The sequence below is a fragment of the Ruditapes philippinarum genome, unplaced genomic scaffold, assembly GCF_026571515.1.
Source record: "Ruditapes philippinarum isolate M1 unplaced genomic scaffold, ASM2657151v2 ctg7260_1_1_1_1, whole genome shotgun sequence".
Classification (NCBI taxonomy): Eukaryota; Metazoa; Mollusca; class Bivalvia; order Venerida; family Veneridae; genus Ruditapes; species Ruditapes philippinarum.
This window is the reverse complement of record NW_026865646.1, coordinates 83,542-102,320: the sequence shown is the minus strand read 5'-3', so window position 1 is coordinate 102,320 and position 18,779 is coordinate 83,542. Positions and strand designations below refer to the sequence as shown.

The following is an 18,779-nucleotide window of genomic DNA, read 5'->3' as shown; positions in this document are numbered from 1 at the left end:
TCATTTACTGTATTTTGAATGAATCTATTTAGAAACACATTTCATTAATTCTACATGTATTTATATTCAAGGGATGCACTAGCAAAAGAGACATCCATGCTCGTCACTCACCTGTATGTGAACACTGTTGTCATTCGGACTTCTGTAACATGAACTGCACGAGCGCCCATGTTGAACAAATCATTGGTATTTATTTATTCTCTTCTTTTGTTACATCAAAAGTAGAAAAGTATAGTATTATTAATTCTATCCACGACGATTCGATTTTTTAACCTTTCTTTGGATAAGCAAGATGTTTACCTTTTACAAATCACATCTTTAATAGAACTCTATAAAACAATTGTACAATTGACATCAGAAAACGGACAGGTATCAAATATGAATATCGATATATATGTATGACAATTTCCAAACTAGACCAAGGGTGCCAAGCCATTGCTTTATCGACGGTTCCTGGAGTCACAAACCTTCCGAAAAGTTCGGAGAAATAGCTAGTCTATACGATGGATTGTTATTATATTAATGAAAAGTCTGTACATTACGTGCCTGATATATCAATATATAACAAATAAATCACATGACTTTTTGCTTCTACTTTTAATCAGATATTTAACCTAATCATTTTATACTTTTGTAAGATTCTTTCTCCTTTTTTCAGGCTAACAGCTCATAGAAGTTACATCGCACAAAAACTGTAAAGAAATTTAAGAAAAATACAGTTAAATAAAATTGGTGACGGTTGAAATGTTTTGTTACTTATTCTTTACTTGCACTTTTACATTGAAAAGTTTCTCATGCATGTGAATCGTGTTTGTCTCCTATGACTTTTAAGCACCTGACATAATTTTTTAACTATGTGAGGGCTGAGCATAAAATATATGTGAATAAAACGATGATTATAAAAAATCTTTGCCGTTAAATATCGAGATATTTTACTGCAGAGGTGAATAAGACAGCAAACGAATATGACAGAATGAGATGTCGCACAGTCACTCATTTACCTGTATAACCAGTGCTACTATTCATCTGAGTGCATTCAGTGCTTTCAGCGCTTTGATCTAATTTGTAGTGTTAAGGTAGACATTAATTTTTGTTCAAATCTATTAAAGCATCAAATTCTAACACACGATTCTAGTGTGACCAACTTTTGGTTACATTCATTGTGACCGAATATACTAGTCTTCTTTATTTGCTCTCATAGTTTGAAACTGTGATACTCTTGGTTCGTGTGCGTGTGCTTACGATACCATAGTTGCCTTCGAAATTTCTGAAGCTAAACCCCATTTTCCGGAAAACAATCTGCAAAGGCATTTAAAAAGATGACTGCACAAAGGGACAAATACCTGTAAAAGTGGAAAGTCGCCATGATATTGACGTTTACATTGTCAATTGACTTATTAAATCTGCGCAGTATATAAACTTGGAAAATAAACTGACAGATCTAAATATTGTTCGTGCAAAATGTCACAGGTGTTCGTTTCGGTGATTGGTCACTAATTTAACCCCAAACCATCACTAATATCCACAACCTATCACAAACATTCTAAAATGCAGTGGGGTTTTTTTCATGTAAAATACGTTTAAATATTATGTACACGATTGTGATAACATTTCTTTCATTAAAAAAAGATACATTTATATTTAGTACAAAAAAATATATTAAGTACTTAATATTTTTGGATACAGCGTTCCTCTCATCCATTACTATTATAATATTTCGGGTGAGACTTCGGAAATCGAAATTACGAATAATGTTACTATATTTTATGCTTTATTTAAATCAATGGTTTCAGTTGGGCATCAATTGTACTCCTCCAAAAACGGTTTCATTGGGTGAGTCACACGTATGGCTTAGTGAAAACGCCTTGAACGTTTTTTCTTCCACATTACAGCGAGTTTTAATATTTTTGAGGCCGATTTAAGTGCTTGATGTGCTTTAAAGGCATTATAGTCTACTATACGGTACAATTACTAGTATTTGTAGAAATGTTATCTAATTTGTCTATCAATTTTATGATAGCCTATTTAATAAGTGACCTCTTAACAAAGATTATGATTTTTGTATTAAAGGAACTCTAATGATGTCCAAAAGCTTAAAAACATTATAATTGAATTTTTGTATACACTTAAAACAGAAAGATATGCCAAAACTAATTACGAAATATACTTAGAAATAAATTGAAAATCGTATTTGCGCTATGATAAGCCCCGTTTAAGTGAGAATCGTTGTCCTCGCGAGGGGTTTGACGGAACATAAAAAAAACATGAATTAACTTTCGACGATCACAAAATAATGCATCTATTATTGTGTAACATATATAGTGCTTCGTTTTGATAATTGATAGTTCCAAGATAAAAGATAAATCCTCTAAAGGGAGAAAGTCCCAAGAAAACGGTAAGAACATAATTAATAAATGAAAATCACAGACTCCGTTTAATAGAATCTTTTTTTTTCTTTCTTTTTTTCTTTCATACTTCAATTTACTTCTGCAGCGTGCTCGTGATTCATCAGACCCGTGTAGGCCAACTCGGCTTGTAGTTAATTGAAATGCATTTTACAGTACCGTTAATACGTATAATTTTTTTCAAGATGTTCATAAAGGGTTTTTTAACCGGGACTGTAAATATTTTTTTTATATTTGTGTACCATTTGATGTATGTCTACTCATTTAATCACAGAGCTATAAAACTTTAAGATAAGTCTCTGAATTAATTTAACCTAGATTGTTACAAAAATTATTTCGCATTCAGTAAACAGTTTCTTTACAGTTTTGGAATGATCCAAACTTTTCGTATAAACGAACATTTTCGCTATTTAGTTGAACCGCTTCCGGAATGTAAATTAGATACTTCCGGTTTATGCGGCTTCCACGTCAATTTTGATCGAGTTGGCAAACTATTTTTCATTTCTGTTTGACATTAATAACAAACATATTGGATGCTTTTAGTCAGTCAAAGACTACGTTATGTTAACTAAATTTGAAACAAAGTCGGCGCGTGTGAAAGGTATGCATAGTTTTTTCGATAAATTAATGTATCATGCTAATTTTCTGTAGGCAGTGCCGTAGATCATGGAATAATTTGCTCAGGAGCCAAGTGGACAGATCCCATTATAATCATTTTCTGCATTATAAATTTTTTTAATAATTTTATTCTTTTAAAAATAAAGAATAATAATTTTCTGACAAATTAAAGCCATAGTAAGGGCTTTTTCCCATCATTGGCCCTTCCATCAGAGCCCAGAATCATCCTACAGGTATGTTATGAGCAGAGGCTGTCCCTGCCATAAGCTCAGGCCGTCAGGGTGTTCGTTTAAACTGAGACCTTGGGTCTTGACAGTGAAAATTCTGAACAGCACTTGTTTGATCTGTGGCATGTCATTTTTGACCTGTGATAATTTTCATTAATGCATTGTATTGTACAATCTTCTATTTTCCCGCCAGTTGAAACAATGTTTTTGCTCAAAATATTGTGCAAATGTTTTGGTAATTTTCATTGATCAAAATTCTCAGGACCGGTACAAGTCAACCCGGCCCCAAGTCAACCCGGCCTCAAAATTGGTCAACCCGGCCCCAAAATTGGTCAATCCGGCCCCACAGTATTTTTATTTGGTCAACCCGGCCCCAAAATTGGTCAGTGCGGCCCCAAAATTGGTCATTCCTGCCCCAAAATATATATTTGTCGGTAAATTTAATTGCGCCGATTAAGTCTTTAATACGCAATATTGATGATGAATTATTATATAACATCAACAATTATATGTACATCAACATTATTTAATTCAGATGTGATAATCAAACAGTTTAAAGCAATCAATTAACAAAAAAGGTATAGCTGTGAAAACAAATCCTTTTAATAAGTTGGTAGTATCTTTCATGTCTTTATTCGATGTAAATTAAAGATGATTTCGTGAGTGTTAATGCGATAATTAGGAAGAAATGCATAGAATTTCGAGTTAAAAGGTTTGTATAAATATAGTTTCCAACAATATTTTTTCAATTCATTTGAATGTCTTTATTGAATACGTTCATCATTATAATTAATATTTGTTTCGTTTTTTATTAACTTATTTTCAAAGAATATTTACTGTGTAAAAAGGTATTGGAATATTACTAAGTGTTTGGAAAATTGATAGTGTTTTGCGTTTAATCTAATATAATTGATCATATCATTATTGTTGTTAATTAAATTAACACATTAAGGTTTCTTTTCCATGATATGTCAAAAAAAAGTTTAGTTTCCCAAATTTAACATCTTTATCTTTAAACGTGCTATTTTGAATAAAAAACACTGATAAAGTACTATCAGAAGTTTGATCTTTTTACAGTATATCCCTAAATATGTCTAAGCACTACAATGAATATATAAAATAAATAATAAAAGATATCATCATTGAACTTTTGTTTTTGTTGTTAATTCTTATCTTATTTCTTGATAAGTGTTTACATTTTAAAGCAAAATAAATAATAAAAATGTGACAAATTCGAACATTCTAGGTCGTCTGTGTGCTGTTGACTAGCAATTCAATACCGCTCAATTAAAAGCCTGTTTGACTTAGAACTTTCTGACACTAAACAGTTTCTTCTCAAACAAAAGAACATTCAGGGAAACTTGGTAAGAACAATTTAAATGGTTGGAATTGAATGTTGTTGATGGACAATGTAAATTATTTTGTACATATTATCATGAAGCAAATAAGAATGTGTTCACTTCTTATGCAAATCATGGAGGTAGCACAAATTATCAGCATAGTGCAATTGATAGACATCATAACATATAATAAAATGATTTATTTCATGCTTTCCAGTGTTTTATTGTAATATATCAGATGATTATATTCTGATAAACCACTAGTGAAATTTATAAAATATAATTTTCACTGTAGCTGGACTATATCTAAATGCGGATGAAAAGAAAATCATAATTAAATGGAATAACAGGCAGAAATAAACGCTGTCATGCGTAAATATTGCTTCTTTATGAAAAGAAAGTCGATGTCACCATACATCATGTTAAAAATATTACAAAATTAGAGAAATTTAACAGAACTATATTTCAAATTGATGATGTGACGTCATGATGTGATGACGTCACAAAGGAGAATGCACGACGTTACGCGGCAAAATCTGTAAATAATACTTAAAATCACTTAAAAAGCATGAAATAAAAAGAAAATTTATTTGTTTTACATATAAGATTGAAATATATTTCATTCGTGAACACCAGCTATTATATTTTCACTCGTGGCTACGCCACTCGTGAAAATATTGCATCTGGTGTTCACTCAGTGAAATTATATTTCAATCTTACATGCAAAACAAACAAATATCCTCTATATATATTCAGATGACTTGGTGTTAGCAAATGCTAGAATGCTTATCAATTCTTAAATTCAAGAGGCTTTACAAACTGCACAAAGATCAGTCTCAAAGGTCTGACTGTGTGTAATATGTCTTAATTTGTTTAAAAAAGGTTATTACATACTTTTCTTAATGAAATATGTTTTATACATGTGTGTGCTTAATAAGCTGTATAAAATTAGATGATACTCAAAATATGCCAACCTGTGATCCTTAAATATTTTATGTGGTGGATCATTGACCCTTGAGTTTCAGAGTCTACCAAACGCCCTGTATACCACTTCTCCTTTAGTAGGAAAATTCTGTAAAGCTGTGCAGTTTTCCTCTATAATTCAATTAACATCAATATTTTTATCGTTTTTTCTTTCCCCCAAATTAATGGGTCACTTCCTTCACTTGTGAAAAAAACCTGGAAGTTATCTAAGATAATATACACAGATATTCAAGTTGTTATCTCTTTACATGTAGGCAGTACTTTTCATATAGGTCGGCAACAGACACTTTTGGAAAATGAAAGGCTCACTTTGCAAACCCTACCAGCTATATCCTGGAATAGAACCTGGGGTCTAAACCAGCAGTGTATATGTATTTCTAGTATGTTATTACTGAATAAAATATAGACCTGAGGGTCTTTCCAGGAGATTGCCCAAATTAACAGCAATGTGAACATTCAATGTAAACATTTTTAAATTGTTTCAATACAGATACATAATTACATGCATTTCTTTGTTTACAGGTCTATCCTTTCATCCAAAAAGACCATGGGTGTTGACAAGTTTATTCAATGGTGTAATACAGCTATGGGATTATCGTATGTGCACACTCATTGACAAGTTTGATGAACATGATGGTAAGTTTCCTATTTTATGCTTTCAGATTTAGTTTTCTAACCTAAAGGCTATACCTGCTGAATTTATGTAATGGATTTGCCTTGCTTTGAGTTTGAAACAGCTCATTCAAAGTTAAGCGGAACTTAAGGGGAGTTTAGCATTAAAAAAAAAATAGTTTAGCTATCAACCGCATAAAGTTAGGTTATACTGCATAAAAACGCAGGCCGACTTGAAATCAATACTTGCTGCAGAGAATTTTACTTTCTATCCCAGCAGGTGACAGGTTTAATTAAGTTCATACCATCAGTATAAAGAGGCATTATACTGGTTGCCATGGCAGGTTAAAGGTCAAACCCAGGTCTATACTTTTGTACAACATGGAAGAGGACGAGAAAAGCATTTTACATTTAAAAAAAAAACATTCTCCTTACCATTGTTGTTAAAAACCTAAAGAAGTATTGTTAGGAAGGAAATATACTACCTTATGCTATACATGTTCTAATCAAGGTCCTTTCATGTCAATGAAATATTGTATGACCACACATTCATTGTGGGTTTTTTTTTCAATGGGAAAGGTAGAAATTAAAGTTTCAATGACAGTATATTTGGGACTTATTAAACTATAATAATTATGTTGACTCTTTTTTGTCTTTGTTGCATGTGTGTTGTTGTATATACAGTAGATTTATATAAAGTTGTTAATTTGCAGGTCCTGTCAGAGGTATATGTTTCCATTTCCAGCAGCCTCTATTTGTGTCCGGAGGTGATGACTACAAAATTAAGGTTTGTTCGGCTCTTTAAAATAGTGTTCTCCATAAAAATAGTAATAATATGTTTGTCATTGAAGTTGTATTATACATTTGTTTGTATAATTGTATTGACTTGTGATGTTTGTTAGGGCTTATGGGGGAGGGTGATTCAGACGAAAACCTTGCTGTGTTTAATCCAATTTTGCTCTCCCGATATATCAGAGTGAAGTCAAATTCACCTAAAAAAGTTTTCTCGGTGATGTCATGTAGAAAGTTGGTATCCGCCCATATGCGGACTACTTATTAATCAGTCAGAGCAGTGCTATATACTACACTTATACCTGAATTCAAAAGCAAAAGACCACCTAGAAAATGACTTCATCAATCCATGGCATGCATAAATTGTGACAATTTTTTGAGTTTTACATGGTTTTGGAGGTATTTATGCAATGTCCCTGTTTGATTAACTAGACAGATGCTATTTTACATAAGTGATGTAATCAATGCACTTTGATGTCTGTGTTTAACACAAGTAAATTTGAGGTGCCATAGGGTTTCACAGATATTTTTAAAAAAAATTACGGAAGCCAATCATCATTCGTCAATCAGAGTGTCTTGCTCAAGGAAACATTTAACAAGTGCTTGCCACTAACAGGGTTAAAGAAACCCACACAGCTAACAATCCTTAAAATATCTGCTTTGAAGGGTCAGCCAGCTTGGGTGCTTTTTATCTACAACATTATATAACGATGTAACATTTTTTTACACTAGGTTTGGAATTACAAGCAGAGGAGATGTTTATTTACACTACTTGGACACCAGGACTATATCAGAACAACCACATTTCACCATGTAAGTTTTGGTCTCGATGATTTATTATCTCTAACATGAATTAGCAGCCCTACTTTTGTTAAGTTCTTGTATGCAAGTTTGTATCTCCAAAAGCACTGAAGGGATTAGGTTGAAACAATACACACTTATTGGAGAGCATAATAAGAGGTCACTTTTCAAATCTGATCACTCTAACATAATTATACTTTGACAGAAATAAGGCCCTTTTTGAAGTTCAAATTTCTACATTATTCAGGCTCTTGTTTCACTATTATGTACTGGGAACAGTCAAGCACACTGGCCTAGTGACAGCTCTTGTTTTATGTGAGGATCATTGTATCAGTGTCCTGATTCAATGCCCTGATTAAACTTCTGTATATGTTGTAGGAGATGGTTTTACTAACCAGAAAGTATGGTAATGAATTCTTTACCTCAACCATTCTTTTGTAACTCAAAATGTTAACCACAAAATTTATAAAGAAGAATGTTTTAAGTGTATGATGGAAATTTAGTATACCGTTTCAATACTTCAGGAGTACCCATGGATCCTAAGTTCATCTGATGATCAGACAATACGTATTTGGAACTGGCAGTCTAGAAACTGCATCTGGTAGGTTCTTTTACTATATTTTGAATAAAAAATGAATTTTTCAGAACCTCAAGTGAGTTGTTGAGAATCATTCTTTGCATGTTCTCATCACTCTTTAAAATTAGGATGTCTTTTAGCTGGCAGTTGATGTTAACACTAAAAATTATAAAGGAATACTCAATAGACTTTGCAAGCAAGTCAGGCAAGTAATTAAGCAATTTTCACTGTATATTTGAAATTTTAACAAGCCCTAGAGAAAATCTACTGGTTGTCTGGCTAGTGCTAAGTTAGGGACATTTGTAACCCATCCAATTGTAATGAAAACTTATATCAGTGTATTTGTACACACAAATATATATTTATTTAATATAAATTTCATTTTTACAATTTCCTTAGTTTGCCTGGAGGTATGTCATAATGTGTTTTAAGTAGCTTTAATAAAAAAAATTTTAAAAAAAGGGAAAAAATTGTAATACTTTGTAAGAAAATATTCACATGTTGGCATCCTTTGACTTTATTACAGTGTGCTGGCTGGTCACAGTCACTTTGTGATGTGTGCACAATTCCATCCATCAGAGGACCTGATAGTGTCAGCATCACTTGATCAGACTGTAAGAGTATGGGACATCTCGGGGCTTAGGAAGAAAAACGTGTCACCAGGTATGTTACTTCATAATATCATTGTAATAATGAGGGTAGATACATCAAGGACTTGCTTCTTTTCAATGATTTATGGCTGTTTTAATTTTTTCTTCTTTGAAGATTTTCTTAATTTTTTCATTGGTCCATTCTGCTGCTTGTTCTATCAAATTTGCTTTAGATTTTTCTTTGTACTTTGCTCTAGTCCTGAATATTGAGAAGAATTTAAAATATCCTGATTTTGAAGATTGAGAAAAAAATACTAAATTCTGATTTTACATCTTTTCATCTGTCTTGATTTTTTGGGAATCACCTATTTAATTTTATGCTGTTTTGAAGTGATGGACTTTTCATGTTTTGTGTTTTGAAACTATGTGTTGTTAGTTGAGGGTATTTAAGAATAAAATGATACAATTTAAAGATCTGATTAGAAATGGTGACATACAAAGATACAATTTAAAGATCTGATTAGAAATGGTGACGTACAAAGATTTACTTAACTTGAAATTTGCGCGTAACATTGTATCTATTTTCCCCTACCCCCCACTAGGATAAATTGTAAAAGTAACTTTATATGACTTAATCTCACCTTTAATTGAATGTTTAATACTAAACTTAGTATAAAGTATCATTCAAGGAGCTTCAACATCTTATCTTATGTTTGTGCTATTACGAAGTTGGCCAGCAGTGTAAAAGGGCCAGCCAGAGTTGAAAATGGGGGGGGGGGGGGGGATGGAATCTTCAACCATTGTGTGGACTATCAGCATAATTGGTGTGTGTAGCTCCCTTAGTTGATCATCTGTCAAGTTTGCCTGAAGGTATTTTGGTGACCTCTGTCAGGGTCAGGGGACACTGTCTGGAGCAAAACTATTAAATAAAGAACCATCTTTCTGTTAACTGATGCATCACCAAACATGGTGTACACTAAACCTTCATTTCTCACTGGGGGGAAAAAGGGGAAAGATTGTTATTACAAATCTGTACAGCATTTGTGCTGGTGAGAAATGCAGGGCAATTATGGTCCTCTTGTTTAAATCATTTCACTTTAGTTAGATAATTTCCATTTTACAATTCAAGTTGTTTTGACTTTAAAAAACTTTTGTTCTAAATTATTTGTCTGTTGTGACTTGTCAATTTCAAAACTTCAATTAATTAAATTGTACCTTAAAGTTTTTACATTCTATCAGTCTTATCTTTACATCTTTCTTCTTCCAGTATTTATGATTTTTTCCCCGGAAATTTGAGTAGTGAAAAAAGCAAGAATTTCAGCATAATACACTTCTAATATGCTATGAACATTGGAATAATAACCTTTATACAGGTTTTCAATGTGAAGTTGCAAAAATCAATTATAAGGCTGTAATTTGCTATAATACAGGAAAATAATATCATGAATCAATATTTTTTAAATATAACTGTTTTGTTTATTATAAATGCTGAAATTCTTGTATGAAGTGGGATTATGACCTTGGAATGAAAAAGGTCACATTGTGAGATTTATTGCAAGGTATTGTCTGGTGTTTCAGAACAGTCACAGAGTGAGTAAAATCTCCTATTATAAGCATGGCAATCTAAACCCTTACTTAGCTAAAATTTGGTATAATGGACTTGTCCTTGTATTGAAATCTGAATAGTTCATCGTACTGATTGTCAGGTGAATCCATACCATACTGTTAATAGTTTAAGAAACCAAGATGACACATTCTTCTTCTTATGACTTGAGTATGTTTTCAACAGAAATGAAAGTCAACAACATACAAAAAATGACATCTTGTTTTAGTCCGTTAAGGTGGTGACATCAACATGAATTAAGGACTTAGCACTACATGTATATCATAACAATTTGATATGTAGGAAAACAATCTGTTTGAAATCTTTTTGGTTTTCAGAAAAACATAGGTTATACTGTCCATTACAAGTGTGAAAATATCAAGAAATGCTTCATTTGATTGAAATACATGTAATAGTATTACATGTATTTTTTAAAATGTAGATTTCAGTGGCTTGGTGCAACATGTTTGTTACTCGTATGACATAAATGAGTTACAACCATTTTTGCACCAAATCCTCAAATCGTTTTATATCTCTGACCCAAAGTTAGGTACATGTATGATATTTGGTGTTGAATGCGTAAAAACAAACTAGAAGTATTATGGAATAACCAACCCAAAGCTTTCCTGCTAGTTTGTAGTACAGAATATTTAGTTACGAGGTATGCAGCCAATGTTTAAATGTTAGTTTGTTTTGATTTTTTTTTGTTAACAAAAAATTGCACTTATTCAATAATGTCCAAAAAATTGCACATATTCATTCAAGTCAAAAAGAATGCACAAATTCAATAAAAAAGAATGCACAAATTCAATAATGTAAAAAAAAAGTGACTGCCTCAAATTCAATACAGACCCGTCTCAGAATTATTTTAATGACCACGCTGTAAAATTGCTATTAGCATGGATATTTTCTTAGCAATTTCATAAACAGGTAGATGTTTTATGTAAGCAAAGTGTTATTTCTTTAAGTCATGCATCCTTGAAATTTAATTGTAAGTTTCAAAGAATTTAGTTTGTTTGTGTTAAACATAGTTTTTGTGGTGCATGTCAAAGTTAATAAAAAAATGCATGATTTCTTTAAATGTTTTGATGAAAATATGGAAAATATCACCATTGCTCCGAAATGAAAGATTTGAAATCAAAACTTTAGTATTTATGCTGTTAAATAAATTTTTTATCTAAAGATAGTCGCAATTATTAAAATCAACTGTTTCAGATTTTAGAATTGGAAAATGAAATTAATAAATTCAAAAATGATTGAAAGGTCTTTAAATTGTGGCCTTTTATACAAAAAAATATGTTTTTGTTCAAGTAAAAAAACCACACACACATAAAAGGTAATTTGGCAAGGTTATTTCAAGTGCAGTCCAAATCTTGAAAAACTTGTTATGAAATTCAAATTTTTACTCGTTTCAATATACTGAAGATTTTACAACATAGCTTTGATTCCTAGAGTTTCATGTCATAAAAGGAAAAGCGTAATATTAAATGAATGGTTGTGGAAATAGTTGTTACTATGTAGAAGGTATGGTGATGGAAACTGGTACAAGGCATTGGTTGATGTAAATAATTGATTGAAGGAATTTGTTTAAGAAATGGTTTTACTTTTCATGTACATCTTGATTTTCTTCTTCTATAGTCTTTTTCTACTATTTCCACCACTTTGGTTTAAACATATTGTAATTATGTAAATCATTTATAGAGTAATAAGGAAAAGAATCAGTTTTGATATATGTGGTAGCTAAGGGTACTGCTCTCTCCATTAAAATATGGTGTCCATCTGCATACTTTAAACAGTATACTTGAAGAATTATGAGAAATAGTTCCATGTTAAAGAATAGGTGGGACATTAATCAGAAGTTATACTGTACGCTGTGATTTTTCTCACTTAATTGGGAATAGGCCTTAGCCTCATGATTTTGGGAAAATTTATCGCTAAAATTGCTAATTTGGGAAGTAAAAAAGTAGGTGTATGTTCATATTTTTGGGAAAGCTGCATGATTTTAAATAAAATTTCAATTGGGAAGAGGCCTTTTAGTGGGGTCTTTAATATATTTGCAAGAAAATCACTCGTAAAAAATTATGCAAAATATTACTAGGGGAAACAGAGCGTATTGTTTGAATTAAATCCTAATATATTACAGGAGCAACTTCTCTAGAGGACAGACTACGTAGTTCAGGACAGCCTGATCTGTTTGGAATGTCTGATGCGGTGGTTAAGCATGTATTAGAAGGTCATGACAGGGGAGTTAACTGGTGTGCGTTCCATCCTAACCTGCCCCTGATTGTGTCGGGAGCTGATGATCGCCAAGTTAAATTGTGGAGAATGAATGGTGAGTTATGGTTTTAGCACATCTCTTGGCAACTTTAATTTTAATTTTTTGTGAGTAGGGGGATTGTCACTTATAGCCTGTACATAACCCATACTTTAATATCTGGGTGAAAAAAAAAAAAAATTTAAATCTTTTTTTTTCCCTCATATTAATATACTAACTTTTCTTCTTGAATTTAAAATATTACAATATGGAGTAAAGAAGACCAGTAGACATAGAAAATTCAATACATCATATTTGTTTTGTTAATTAGAACATATTTCTTCATGTGTGGTAGCCATTTTATTTTAGATTTCAAATTGAAGTGTTTTTCCCCTGCCATCTTGCATGTTAACACAGTACAAATTAAATTATTAAATTGCAAGATAATAATTGAGCCACTTCACAACAAAACCAACATAATGTGTTTGCGACCAGCATGGATCCAGACCAGCCTGCGCAGTCTGATCAGGATCCATGCTGTTCACTTACAAACTCTATTACAAGTAGAGAAACTGATAGCGAACAGCATGGATCCTGATCAGACTGCGCGGATGCATAGGCTGGTCTGGATCCATGCTGTTCGCAAATGCACTATATTTGTTTTGTTGTGACGCAGCTCATTTAAATGTCTATCTGAAGTATTAAACAAACAATATTTTATAGTAGGTCTATGCAAAGGCATTTCTTCAATTAAGCCCATAGAAATTTCTATTGCCTACACAAAAATGTTAATAAAACAAAACAATCATTGTATTACATTGTATTAATTTTTGTTTATTAACCATAAAGAATAATTTTGTTGAACATCTACAAGTGAGGCTAAGATAGCAAAAATGCCCATTTATTTTTTTCCAAAATTACCTTTTGGGTCATGAACCATTAAAAATCTGTATTAGGACTTCCATTTACAAAAACAATGTTCCACTTCAAGGTTCTATGGTTAAAAACAAAAGTTCCTTAACTTAAAAAAAAAACAGAATTTCTTAAACTTTCACATGTACATGCACACCGGTATTTTAAGGAAAAATGCATACTTGGTCACAGTCTGAAATTTCAACAATTTTGGTTACAGTCTGAAATTTCAACAATTTTACTGATTTTATGGGGGGAAAAACACACACAAAAAAACCAAAGCACAGGAAACAAACTATTCATTATTGTAATGGTCTCCTCTGTTATGATAAAGGAGAGAGAAAAAACACAAGCGTTTTTGTTCACCGACATCTTAGATTTCACAGTTATGTGATGAAAATATATGATATTATATTACATTAATATTGGTAATTATCAGATGAATTTCATGATTACAGTAGAAATTTGCTGATAGAAAAACTGATTCTTTTTCTTGTTTTGCACTTTTTTAACACTAGACTGTGATCAGCCTTTCCCAGCAGTATAGGGATTGGCCAGCCTGAACATAACATGCTGAGCAAAATCAATATTCTTAATGATCAGATGAACAGTTCCATATTGAAAGCTGTGCAAAATGAATATTCTAAATGATCAAATTGGCAGTTCCTTATTGAAAGCAACTGTTTGGAAAAGTCGTAAAATGAAACAAATGAACAAACAAAACATATTGCAAGCTGGGCAAAATCAATATTCTAAATGATAAAATGGACTGTTCCATATTGAAAGCTGTGCAAAATCGTAATGATCAAATGGACTGTTCCATATTGAAAGCTGTGCAAAATAAATATTCTTAATGATCAAATGGACTGTTCCATATTGAAAGCTGTGCAAAATCAATATTCTTAATGATCAAACGGACTGTTCCATATTGAAAGCTGTGCAAAATCAATATTCTTAATGATCAAATGGACTGTTCCATATTGAAAGCTGGGCAAAATCAATATTCTTAATGATCAAAATGACAGTTTCATATTGATAGCTGGGCAAAATCAATATTCTTAATGATCAAATGGAATGTTCCATATTGAAAGCTGTGCAAAATCAATATTCTTAATGATCAAATGGACTGTTCCATATTGAAAGCTGGGCAAAATCAATATTCTAAATGATCAAATGGACTGTTCCATATTGAAAGCTGAGCAAAATCAATATTCTAAATGATCAAATGGACTGTTCCATATTAAAAGCTAGGCAAAATCAATATTCTTAATGATAAAATGGACTGTTCCATATTGAAAGCTGGGCAAAATCAATTACTTTGAATTTATTTAATTTCATGTGCATGAAATTTCATGGTTTTTATTGATTCTTAAACTTTTGGATTGTTTATTTTTGTAAAAAAAAAGTTTAATGCGAAGAATGTAATTAAAAATAATCGTACAGCAGACAAAAAACATTTATGTTGGACTTTTAATATTTGAGGAAAAAAACAGGAAAAAGAACATAAAAATTTATGTCTCATAAATAATAATGATTTTGTAGTATATAATTTCAGCAGGTTAAGAAAAAATTAAGGCACTTTTATTAACTGTCCATAATGTAAATTAATTGTGCTTGCTCTTTAAATAATCTGAAAAAAAAGTATGATGATGTAAAATTGGAAAATTTAGCGCAATTTTATACAAAACATGTAAATTAACTATATAGTTGACACATGGGTTGTAATGAAGTCAATATTTTCGAAACTCGTAAATTGTTTTTATAAGGTATCTTGAAAAGAATACTTTTTTTCTGGGTGTCTTTCAGCTCTAAAGCATATTAGCATCATTAATTAAGTTCTTCAGGTGATTCTCTTATAAATCACTTTTCTGCTTCAAAAGCTTTTGTTAAAAAAACAAAACAAATAAACTGTTGGTCTCGATATTTGTGGTTTTTCAAAATGATAATTCTTGGATACCAACTAGCAAATGTCTCATTGTTAAGAGTCAGTTTCTTATTTCTGATGTAGCATTTTTTTTCGTGACCAACTTAGGGTCGTCATGTGTCTCTTGTTTTGTGACTACCAGTAGTCGTCATTTCTTATTAGTGCATTAGTACCAGAACTGTACTTAATACTTAAAATCTGTACTGGCATGTATTCCTATAAAAAAAAAGAAAAAATGTCACTCACACACATTTCACAGGGGGCGGGGTTAATGTTAAACCTTACACATACTAAGTTTATCACTATCACAATGGTGTCAGGTGAGAAAGTACAACATTTTTAGACATAAAGTTTTAACATTATATATACAGTCTTGTTTGTTGTCATTAAATCGGCATTAATACTGTAGTTTAAAATGCTGGTATCCTTCATTAACACTGGTACTATATAAAATCCATTTTGTTGGTAAGATGACATTGCCTGTAAGCCTTTACAAAACACTGGTTACTCGAGTTCTTGTCACAAAATTTTCACTTGATTGATTCCTGCATCGAAACACGGCAATTACCTGCTTCCTGAACTTTTTACCACTTAGAAAATACAGAATAAAGTTGACGGCATGGTTTGTGTAGAACATAAGGTTGAATATTGCCCAGATAATCTCCTGTGTCTCGGTCATGCCCTTTTTTTCATCGACCCAATCAGACCGTTTTACCAGGAAAATGAGAACTGGCATTGTACAGATGACGAATACGATGTTGACCAACAGTAACGTCAGTGTTATCTGTCTCGAATTTGAGTCGGCTTGATAGTTGTGCTGGTTTCCGTTTGGTTCCAACTGATTGGACGCTACACGTCGTCGAGCTGTCATCAGTTTTCTGACAATAATGATCCCACCAATCAGAAAAACACACTCTGGTATTATATTTAAGAGTAAAATTGTTACTATTTGAAATGAGCTATTGTAGAATTTCACATAGCCTGAGTTTTGAAGCCAGCATATTTTTACCAGTTGAGTACGAAACTCTTTGTCTTCGTTCAATACAGTAGAATTTAAAGCGGCTTGCCTGGAACAGTTTGAGATTTCATTTACACCAGAGATATTGCAGTTTCTTTGATTTGTTTCCGTAAAAGAAGTATTTTCTGTCAAGTTTGCTGTCATATCTGTAGCATTTGTACCATTGCTTGAGTTGTTGTTGTTGTTTGTAATGCTAATTTCTGTATGAAACAATGAGAAGCCGTACAAAACATGCGAGTGAAGTAACAGCATGACGACAATAATGATGCTGGATATTGTAGCGGCGCTTGCGACCGTGCACAGTTTCTTCATTTGATAAGGCTTCACGGTGCTGATGATTCTCTCTATGGTCACCGCAACAAGGATACTGACCGAGAGTGCGCTGTCAAAGTAGGTCATGAACCAATGAAGTTTACACATACCGTTACTCAAGTGCCGAATATCAACTCCAAATGTATATATCATCCACCATCTTGGTAACGATATCGTCATGACGAGCAGATCTGTGACCGCTAGCACTGTGAGGTAAACAGTTGTTGACGAGCGTTTCTGACGGTTCTTTGTCAGAACAATGATTGTGATAATATTTCCCACAATTCCTACAAAGAATACTATTGGTGTTCCAATTGTCCATATCATTCTGGAAATGTTCGAACCATTTTGTTGTCCACTATCCATTCTTTATATGAATTGTAATTGACAATGTGGTTGCTCAGTATGGAAAAAAATCCAGTTTTTTTTATATTTCCAGAAAACTGTTTCTCCTAAATCTCTTAATAGTTGAAGAAAATCATCATGTTTATGTCACTTGTTAAGTTGTATAGTTTGAACATGTGAAATATATTGATACTTTCCATGCAACTGTGCCAGTATTCAAGAAATTATTCTCGGTTATTTTTCCTCACAATTTCCTAGTCCAAGTGCTGTTTGACAATTAATAGGAAACTTGAAAGACTGGTGAAATTCTCTCATTCAATAAATTCTACTGTTGCTTTGCTTGGTTGAAAGCTTGATGAAAATGATCTGCTCACTAATGTTTCAGTTTATGAAAATAAAACCCTTTTTCCCCAGGAGATACAATTGCAGTGACAAACAAATCATAGCTTGTGAAAATGTAATTACAAGTAATAAAATCTGTACCTTTTGAAATATGATTACTGCTTAATTTTTTTCATCAGAAACTTGCCTTTATGGTGTAATCATATTAGTAGGTTTCACAATATTTCTGATGATACAATTTATTTATGTATGTAAATAGTATCAGTGTGATATTAACAATGCGAATGCTGTTAAAATTAATTATCAGGGAAAAGTAATTTGTTTCTCAGAATATATGGAGACTGTGATATTTAACAAGTTGTATTATTACTGTTATGCTTAGGTGGTGATTGTTATTTTGTAATGTTATACACGATTGGTAGGGAAAAGGTAAAAAAAATAAAACATGGGTTTAGTGTGATTATCAAGTTGATATACCATAGTTAACTTGATTTTTTATCAGCACGGAAGGTTGCAGGAATTTTCACAACAGCATGATTTTGTGATATTCACACATTAAATTGAAGAAAGAAAAAAAAAGCACTGTTTTCAAGTTAGTGAAAGAAAAAATTTGATTACCAGTTTACTCAAATTATCATTCATGCTACTCAAATTCTCATTCATGCTATTTAATTTTTGGGTTTATTCATTTTCTGCAAGAATTTTTCCAATAGCATTTTTTGTGATATTCATGCATTAGAATTGAAAATGCCATTCACTTATTGTGGCTTGAAACCTTCCCTTAGGATATCATGACAGCTAAGATTGGAAGTTAAAGGGTATTTGGATTTTTTCTTGTGGGGAAACTCTTCAAATAGCTGCTGCAAGCTCAGTGATTCCACTCAGATGCCTGCTTGTCTATGAAATAATAGGCTGAAGAGTTCTTCCTCCACCAGCAAAGCTGGTAAATTGCTATATGACCTTAACAGTGCTACTAAGTGCAACTTTAAAATTGACAAAAACACACACACAAATAAATTAAGTGGCTGCTCATATGCCTGAAATAATGCAGATGTTCCCAACATGTGCCTCTGCCAGTAAATGGTAAAGAAATTGTGAATGTGACTAACCCAAAAAATATTAA

General features: G+C 32.1%; 3 protein-coding genes across 5 annotated transcripts in view; 2 read left to right on the top strand and 1 right to left on the bottom strand.

The window, feature by feature from the left end:
* The window catches only part of LOC132729886 (uncharacterized), a 28,923-nt gene extending 28,178 nt beyond the window's left edge, over window positions 1-745 (top strand). For both annotated transcript variants that reach the window (XM_060715722.1, XM_060715723.1), the window contains exons 7-8: window positions 72-186; window positions 659-745. In XM_060715722.1, the coding sequence (XP_060571705.1) occupies window positions 72-186; window positions 659-663 (120 nt within the window). In that variant the 3' untranslated portion in view covers window positions 664-745. The remainder of the gene's footprint in view (window positions 1-71; window positions 187-658) is intronic.
* A 2,093-nt stretch (window positions 746-2,838) lies between these two features.
* The window catches only part of LOC132729892 (coatomer subunit alpha-like), a 37,286-nt gene continuing 21,345 nt past the window's right edge, over window positions 2,839-18,779 (top strand). Inside the window, exons 1-8 of one of the 2 annotated variants that reach the window (XM_060715729.1) lie at window positions 2,839-3,006; window positions 6,097-6,210; window positions 6,900-6,973; window positions 7,711-7,791; window positions 8,304-8,380; window positions 8,883-9,019; window positions 10,525-10,536; window positions 12,693-12,881. In XM_060715729.1, the coding sequence (XP_060571712.1) occupies window positions 2,967-3,006; window positions 6,097-6,210; window positions 6,900-6,973; window positions 7,711-7,791; window positions 8,304-8,380; window positions 8,883-9,019; window positions 10,525-10,536; window positions 12,693-12,881 (724 nt within the window). In that variant the 5' untranslated portion in view covers window positions 2,839-2,966. The remainder of the gene's footprint in view (window positions 3,007-6,096; window positions 6,211-6,899; window positions 6,974-7,710; window positions 7,792-8,303; window positions 8,381-8,882; window positions 9,020-10,524; window positions 10,537-12,692; window positions 12,882-18,779) is intronic. The other variant, XM_060715730.1, reaches the window with a different exon arrangement.
* On the bottom strand, window positions 16,086-18,757 carry LOC132729890 (growth hormone secretagogue receptor type 1-like). The gene has a single exon (XM_060715728.1). The coding sequence runs from the start codon at window positions 17,333-17,335 to the stop codon at window positions 16,130-16,132; it is 1,206 nt and encodes a 401-aa protein (XP_060571711.1). The 5' UTR covers window positions 17,336-18,757; the 3' UTR covers window positions 16,086-16,129.